Source organism: Conger conger, chromosome 16 (assembly GCF_963514075.1).
Source record: "Conger conger chromosome 16, fConCon1.1, whole genome shotgun sequence".
Classification (NCBI taxonomy): Eukaryota; Metazoa; Chordata; class Actinopteri; order Anguilliformes; family Congridae; genus Conger; species Conger conger.
This window is the reverse complement of record NC_083775.1, coordinates 36060338-36069569: the sequence shown is the minus strand read 5'-3', so window position 1 is coordinate 36069569 and position 9232 is coordinate 36060338. Positions and strand designations below refer to the sequence as shown.

The 9232-nt window shown below is 41.5% G+C and overlaps 1 protein-coding gene across 1 annotated transcript in view; it reads right to left on the bottom strand.

The window, feature by feature from the left end:
* Window positions 1-574: 574 nt before the first annotated feature.
* Window positions 575-9232, bottom strand: part of LOC133114705 (heparan sulfate glucosamine 3-O-sulfotransferase 4-like) — a 131492-nt gene continuing 122834 nt past the window's right edge. The window contains exon 2 of the mRNA XM_061224284.1: window positions 575-3508. Coding sequence (XP_061080268.1) covers window positions 2875-3508 — 634 coding nt within the window. The 3' untranslated portion in view covers window positions 575-2874. The remainder of the gene's footprint in view (window positions 3509-9232) is intronic.

Here is a 9232-nt window from a genome sequence, read left to right as displayed (position 1 = left end):
CATCAATTGTACAGTGCTTTGGATAAAGGCGCTTTATATTATTTAAGGTAAATAATCCATCCTGGAGGGCCGCAGCATCTGCAGGTTTAACTCCAGTCCTGGAGGGCCGCAGCGTCTGCAGGTTTAACTCCAGTCCTGGAGGGCCGCAGTCTCTGCAGGATTAACTCCAGTCCTGGAGGGCCACAGTGTCTGCAGGTATAACTCCAGTCCTGGAGGGCCGCAGTGTCTGCAGGTTTAACTCCAGTCCTGGAGGGCCGCAGCGTCTGCAGGTTTAACTCCAGTCCTGGAGGGCCGCAGTGTCTGCAGGTTTAACTCCAGTCCTGGAGGGCCGCAGCGTCTGCAGGTTTAAGTCCAGTCCTGGAGGGCCGCAGTGTCTGCAGGTTTAACTCCAGTCCTGGAGGGCCGCAGTGTCTGCAGGTTTTGGTTTCCTTTTAAGCTGCAATTTAGAACTTTAGCCAATCAATGTGTTAAATTATTCACTTGCATAAACGCAGCCAAAAAAAGACACAGAGGCTCTCCAAGTCTGACACTCTGATTCTAAAGCAATCCAAAACAAATAGAATCCACCAGAACATGGAAAGAAGCAACATTTAATGTGGGCAGAGTCACGTACATAAGACACACCTGCAAGTCAGTTCTTCTGGAACAGAGAGGTCCGTACAAGTGTGTGTTCACTGAAATACCACTGCTGTCTGTGAGCTCTCCAACTTTCAGCCAAGCATGCAAACAAACGTGAAGTAACAGCACCTCATAAATGTTTATACAGCCTTGTTACCGGCACGGAGCAGTACTGCAAAACTGAACAAAGACACAGTTATGCTTTAACAGAGTTCATAATTTAACATGGACATTTTGGGCAAGAGGCTCTCTGTAGGTCTCCTCTATTCACAATGTTGCAGGAGCCATTTTGTTTATAAGGACACTTAATTAGCTGCACCCACTGCTGCAAGCTGATTGAACTGAATACTACAATTTTACCAGTTTGTTTAAAAAAAGAGAATATCATTGCCTGTTTTCCCAATAAAAATATATTTTATGCATTATACGTATGTACAAGGGATTGTCACCACCACTGACTTTAGACTGGCAAACTCATACCTGTTCAGTGAAGGATTGGATGGAACGTTTTGCAAAGCAAAGTTAATTCTAGTTTTCATGTTCTGTCAAAGATTGTGTCTCTGGATAATATTCTGTACGGTAGGGAGCTTCTCTGCTGCCACAGCCTTTCAACCCTTTTTTGAAAAATTACCTGTTAATTATGTTAATTATCCCAGACTGAGCATGAAATACAAAATAAGGAATACATATTTGAAGGTGACAAAATATACAGCATATATTACAAAACATATAAAATATTGCCACTGTTTTTCATTTTCTTGTTTTATTTTTACAATATATTTTACAATATGGGTCACACAAAAATCAAATCCCCTTTAAAAAAAATGTCTCCTCACAACTTTCAGATTTACTGGCTCTTGTGCAAACTGTTTCCCCAAACCAGACTCACAGACCTCTAACCTTGGTCTAACCCTCTTCCTATAGACATGAAAAAAAAAAAAATGTGCTGCCCTCCTTGCTAATTTTACAATGTATTCTGTTGTACGTGTATAAAGTTAGATAAACCACAGCGGCAGTAATTTATACATTTTCCAATGCATGCAGCATATAATCAATTTTTTGAGAACACAGTAAGCTCCATAATGATTGGGACAAAGACATTTTTTTGTTGATTTCGCTCAGTACTCCACAATTTTAGATTTTTAATCAATCAATTTACGTGTGGTTAAAGTGCATATTCTCTGCTTTAATTAAACAATATTTTATGCATTTTGGGTTCACCATATAGAAATTACAGAACTTCTTATGCATAGTATCCCTATTTCAGGGCACCATAATGTTTGTGACAAGTGGCTTCACATGTTTCTGATTAGTCAGATGTGTTCAATTGTTTCCTTAGTGCAGGTATACGAGAACTTTCAGTATCTGGTCTTGATGCTAGGCTTTTTACATTACATGATTGTCTTAGGCGTGTGTTACTGGTGTTTGCCAACATAAGGAGTTGTGCCAATGTAAGTCATTCATTGAAACCATTATGAGGCTGAGAAAAAAAACAAAACCAACAGTCTTAGGCCAAACAATAGGCCTTCCAAATAGACAGATTTGAACATCATTAAGAAGAAAGAGAGCACTGGTGAGTAATTGTAAAAAGCTAAGGAGAACCTCCACAGATGATGCTTCTCACCATAATGAAATCCTTCAAAACCTGTCAGACAGATCAGGAACACTCCTCAGGAGTCCGCACAAGACTTAATGAACAAAACTACGTAGGCGACACTGCAAGATGCAAACCACAAGTTAGCTGCAAAAACAGGAAGGCCACATTAGTTTAGGCAAGTACTTAAAATGCAGAACCTGAAGATGGTTGCAGCACAGGAGTAGATAGTCAGCATTTGGTGGTGTTTATGGGCCACTTATTTTAAGCAGTCATTGCAGGACTAATTTCATTTACATGCCCCAAACTTTATGGTGAATACACTGAGAGAAAGAGTGTGGGGGGGGGGGGGGTGTATAAAAAGTGCTCAAATTTCTACATGGTGAAACCAGTGTATAAGAAATACCTCTAAATCACCAACCCTGTTCCTGGAGATCTACACGTCCTGTAGGTTTTCGCTCCAACCTTAACAAAGTGAGCCTCAATCAAAGGGTTGGTGACCCCTGCCCTGAATCAAAGCTCGGAATGTGCAATTTAGCCACAAGTGGAGAGAAAATATCACTTTGTCCCAAACATTATGGAGCTCACTGTATATTCCTTAGATTATGAATGTTACGACTTGGTGCATTACTGTAGGCATCTGGGAGTTTTGGGGAGGGGGGTCACTGCTGGCCTTCCAGCTCCCACTCAAAGTTCTGCCCGGTCATTTGGTAGAACATCATGTTGAAAGGTTTGTAAAATTTGTGCAGCCTGCATATGACGTCAGGGTCTATGCTGGGGTGAGTCCTGCCCTTGGACTTGCCCAGACAGCGGGGGGTGCTGCTGTCCTCCGGCTTCTTCAGGCAGGGGAAGCCCTTGGTCTTGTTGAAGTAGAAGTGTTTGTCGGTGACGATGCGCTTGAGGCCCAGGAAGTCCTGCACGCGGCCCAGCTCCCCGGCGGGGTCGGTGATGAGCCTCTCGCCGCTGACGAAGTGCATCTGGGCCAGGGGGAAGTACTGCAGCCAGGTCTCCAGGTGCAGGGCGTAGATCCCGATGCGGAGGGCGCTCCAAGACGCGTCGATGAGCCCCAGCGTCCTGTTCTTGAAGGCCAGCACCTCGAAGGTGGGGATCTCGGGCTTTTTGGACAGGGTCTGGGTGTAGTCGGAGATGGCCCGGGTCACGGGGTTACGGACCACGATGATCAGTTTGATGTCCCGCGCCATGGAGTGGATGCGCTTGGGGGCGCTGTTGGTCACAAAGTAGCTGGGCGTCTTCTCCATGGTGATCTGGCCCTCCAGGGTTGAAGGCATCAGGTCTCTGTGGAGACAAAGAGCACATGCACAGGGTTTACTCCATGGCAACCGTAACCACACCCAGAACAGGGTTTACACCGCAGAGTCCGTAACCATGGCCAGAACAGGGTTTACGCCATGGCAACTGTAACCATGCCCAGCACAGGGTTTACACCATGGAAACTGTAACCACACCCAGCATAGGGTTTACACCACAGAGTCCGTAACCATGGCCAGAACAGGGTTTACACCATGGCAACCGTAACCATGGCCAGAACAGGGTTTACACCATGGAGACCACAATCACATCCAGCTCTGGATTAACTCCACGGCATTACACGTAACCTATAAAATAAACAAGTTTGGGGCATGTAAATGAAATTAGTCCTGCAATGACTGCTTAAAATAAGTGGCCCATAAACACCACCAAATCAACAGGGACCTATGAAAATCTGATATGTACAATGTCCTACACCATCTGTGCAGCTATATGAGAATAAGGCTAATTTTCAGTTATTTTTGAAGGGAATAAAGATGCAAACTTGCGGTCACAGCCCAGGAGTAATGTCTGGGAGATAAGACGGAAAGGGAAAGTAAGGGCTGCTGGTTGCTTAATTGAGTCCGTCTGCGAGACTCGAAGAGAGGTGGATTGGAGTTGTGATAATGAGTTCAGTGCATATGATTAACCCAGCACAGCCTGCTCTGTTAGCCCTCTTACAGAGCCGGCTACCATCCCGCTGACTGACCTGTCATCCTCTCTCTCTCTCTCTCCCCCACAGTCTCTCTCTGGCACAGTCTCTCTCTCCTTGTCTTGTTTTCTTTTCCCTTTCTCTCTCATCTCTCCCTCCATCTCATTCTCCTTTCTCCTTTTCATCTCCCTCCCTCTGTCTTGTTTTCTTTTCTCTCTTTCTCTCTCATCTCTCGCTCTCTGTCTTGGTCTTTTCTCTCTCACTCTCCTCATCTCTCTCCTGCTTTTCTTTTCTTTTCTCATTGGCTCTCATCTCTCTCTCTCTCTCCTTCTGATCTTCCCTTGTCCTCCTCTCTCGCCCCTTCTTTCTTGCTCTTTTCTGTCTCTCACTATCTCCCTTTACTGCTTTTTCTTTTTCTTTCTCACCCTCCTCCCCACTCTCTCCTCTCATTCCTCCCTCCCCTTTTCTAGTCATTGGAAACAGGCCTTTTATTTGTAAGGAAAATTATTTTAATTTCGCCCATCTCTGTGAGGATATGGACCACAAAGGCACAAACCAACCAGGAATGGAGGTCCTTACAAAATATTTGTAACTTTGAAATGAGAATTTCAATAACCATTTATCCAGTGGACTTGATACCTATATTACTGGAGTCCTACTCATTTCACAGCTGTAAGCCTGTGTTGAAATGAAACAATGAAAACAGTAGTTATCAGGATCTGATCAGGGGCCTCTTCCACCAAGCAGGATTACGGATTTAGCTGAGTAAAACCTGGAAGAGCTCTTTTTATTTCAGTCCATGTTCTAGATGTGGGGGCGTCGGGAACTGGTTCATGGTTTTGAAGAATTCACTAAATTGAGGAAAAAGTTCATTTTGATTTCAGCTGGTCTTGAAGCTCTTCTCTATATAAAAAAAAACATTGACTTTCCCACACAGTTTATTATCAGTAGTGCTAAAAAAAGCTGCTTCATCTAATTACGACAGCTTTTAGAGTTAATATGAAGTGCGATTATTATTTTTTTGGATCAGTGATAATAAAGAACTGGATATTAATAGAGCACGAGTGGAAAAAGGTTGTTTTATACAGGTGTAAATAGTCAGCATATAGGATTCTATAGAAGTAGAATCCTGCATGTATTTCTGTCTCTTTGCCATTAACTCTGATCGTATTATTTTACAAACACAGAAGAATTAAAATACTACATCGACTAAAACCAACCCCAGTAAAACAACCCATTTAGCTAAGTCTAAAAACTACAAGGACTAAAACCAACCCCAGTAAAATAATCAATTTAACTAAGACTAAAAAACTGCAACGACTAAAACCCACCCCAGTAAAACAACCCATTTAACTAAGGCTAAAAAACTACAAGGACTGAAATCAACCCCATTAAAATAATCAATTTGACTCTTTTTACTTTGGCCCCCTAGAAGACAATTTCTGCCTATTTTGTACTAGTCCTATGAAAGTGTCTACATCTAAAAAAAAACTACTTACTGAACACATGGTTGGAGGCTTAAAGTAAAGAAGAGTGAGAATGAAATACAGATCATATTTATGTCAGAGCATGTACATACAGTGTCCACAAAAGATAAACATAAAAATAAAATAAATACAACATGCATAGTTCATAGTTTAACACTGAATATCTACATTTCTAAGTCAAGGACCAACTCAGAACTACTTTATACTTGTGCAAAACTTGATCTCTGTCAGGCATTCAAATTCCACATGAGTTTTCCTAAAACTGCACCCCAAATCTCTCCAAAACCAAAACCAAAAATCTTTATATATTTTTGTCTAGACACATGAATGGTCAGAAAAGTTTATTTTTCTATTAAAACGTTTTTGATACAAAATGTTACCTTCACGCGCTGTTTTATTGACATACGTATATGAGGGCACGTTTTTTAAAAAGCATGACCATGGTGTCCAAAAATATCTCCAAAAAGGATTACTCACCGTAATGCTTTCTAACAAACCTGCGTCACATTTAAAATGGAACTTTATTTCTAAATTAGGTTAACCAGAGCCCTGTCAACCCCGTTAGCCAGTATATTTACAGGTTTATCCATAGCAAGTCCAATGCAAACGCTCACAAAACATTGCTCCTTGTTGGAAAGAGTAAGAAACCCCATACAGAACGATTGCCATGTTTTAAATGAGTTTGGTACTGAAATGACCCAGCAATGTATTCACACAACAATAAGAAGTAGTTCATGACATTTGACATTTGCTTAGGTTTAGTCCCGACAAAAATAGATTTTTATTAAAAATGGCTGAACAAATTACGAAATAAACTTCAATGTTAATCATAAAACAATCATAGCTTCATAACCAGGTGGGATAAATATGTCTGCATTGAATAATTTGCTAAACAAACTTGTATTTCTACCAAACCGGCCGGAGCTGCAATAAAAGTGAGCTAAGAAAAAATAAATGTTTTTTCAACTTCTGAATTGTATATTTTAGTTTTATACTAGAACATTTCTTTCATTTCTTTCAAATTTGATTGCCAACTGTATCCTATCTATACCAATTACCCATGTTATCTAGGATATACCGCATACATACGACCACGTCGAGGCGATCAGGGCGGCGATCCTCCCCCTGCTGGGTGGCCTGTAGTGTAGTGGTTAAGGTAAATGACTGGTGTTTTTATTGGAACATGTGAATGACAGGTGTTTCTTGTTGCCCAGATGTGTCCTGTTAGATTGATTAGGAAAACAGTAAATAATTCTGAATGTTACTCTTGGTTTTAGCCTTGAGTTTTGCCTGTGAAGACCGCATTTGTGTTAGAAAAGATGAACTAGCATGAACACCAGAGAGCTGTCCATGGGAGAAAAGCATTTTGAAGCTTAGAAAAGAGGGGGAATACATTGCACAAGCATTGGGGATAACTTGTTCAACAACCTGGAATGCCCTGAAAAAGAAAGAAACCGCTGGCTTACTGAGCAACAGATATCGAACAGGTCGACCGAGGAAAACAACAGCAGTTGATGACAGAAACATTGTGAGAGCTGAGTGGCATCACAAACAATCTCCACAGGGCAGGGGTGAAGGTATCTCAATCAACTGTTCGAAGAAGAGAGCAGAAATATAGAGGCTATACCACACGATTCAAACCACTCATCAGGAGTAAGAATCGGAAGGCGATATTACAATTTGCAAAAGTCCAGAGATGAGCCACAAAAGTTCTAGAACAACATTTTATGGACTGATGAGACCAAGATTAACCTCTACCAATGTGATGGAAAGGCCAACATGTGGAAGAAGCGATCCAAAACATACAAGCTTGTCTGTGAACGCGGTGGAGGAAGTGTCATGGCTTGGGTTTGCATGGCTGCTTTTGGAGTGGGCTCAGTAATCTTTGTAATCTCAGTAATCATGATGGTAGCAGCAGGATGAATGCAGAAGTTTTCAAAAATATTCTGTGTGCCAATTTATGGAGAAAATTGTTACTAATTGGGAGGATCATGCAGCAAGACAATGATGCAAAACACACAGCCAACACCCACCACTAAAGACTAAATTTTTGGAGAAAAAGTGGAAGGTTTTAGACTTAGGTTTTACACATCTTGGTGTAAATACCAGGAAATAAGATATGAAATTTAAAGAGATTTCATGAAAAAAAAGACTAAATTACTACAAGGACGAAAATCAACTCCAATAGAAGAACCTGTTTAACAAAGACTAAAATGATTAAAAGACTCCAGTAAAGCAAACCCATTCACTTGCAGACAGCTTACAGACAGCCTTCATGTGCTGGGCAACTTGGTTCATATTTTCATCTTTGTTAACATTGGATTTATTTTTTTAGCTTTGTTAGCTGGGTATTTGCTTTTGAATCCTTTTCAGGGAAAATATACCGATTAACCCTGATGAGGTACTGCTGTCCCAGTCTCTATTTTAATGTGTTCATTATTACATGACATTACATTATTGGCATTTGGCAGACGCTCTTATCCAGAGCGACGTACAAGAAAGTGCATACCCATAACCAGGGATAAGTTCACTGAAAGACCCTAGAGGGAAGTACAATTTCAACTGCTACCTGTACAACAAAGGACCATTTTTTTTTTTAACAAAGAAACAAACAAACAACAGAGCAAAAGTGACCAAAGTTAACTATCCAAACACTGCTTACCTAGCCAACTAAAAATACCGATACACAAAGCAAGTCACAGAGACAACAATTAAGGTTCACAGGGAGGTAGGGAGGGATGGGGAGAGGTGCTGCTTGAAGAGGTGTGTCTTCAGCTTGCGCTTGAAGGTGGGGAGAGATTCTACAGTTATATCAGTTAGATTTATTAACATGTGGCCTGGTATTCAGTGCAATGGCAGATACATCATTGCATCATTATATATAATGCTAACCCCCCAACACACTTACATTCTCTCTCTCTCTCTTTCTCACTGTCTCTTACACACAGTCTCTCCATCTCTTTCACACTCACTCTTTTTCTGTTTTCCTCTCTCTCACTCACACACCCGCACCCACACCCACACACAAAATGGCTCCTCCTTCAGGAGTAGAGTCTGACTGCAGCTGAAGGTGATTAGCTCACGAAGCAGAATTATTTAAGATGGAGCAAACACTGTGGAAGATTCCAGTAAATAGTAGAAGTAATGCCATACAGGCACACAATTACAAAATGTCCTCTTAGTTCCCAATAATGACAGGTAGACCCCCACAAAACAGACCTGACGAATGGCTTTTGTGCAATGTTGTGGAAAAGCCTCGTCTTGCCATTCCGTCTCTCCTAATTTAGATGCTTTTCTTGAAGCGAAGACTTCCAGTCTCCTCTTTGTCAGTGTGAGAAAAGTTAAAATCTTTAACAGCTCTCAATGTGAAAGTATTGCTGTTGAAGCCTAATTAGCTGCCACCTTTTCACACCCTTTCCTTCCAATTTACAGAGAGAGAGAGAGAAATTACTCTCCACCACCCCCCCCCCCCCCAACCATAAACAGTTGTGTAATTAAATTCCTGGTTGTGCTGTGCACTCTTAATGGGTCATTTCTCCTGACCCAAGTTTGGGTCAACGGGCAACTGTCGTG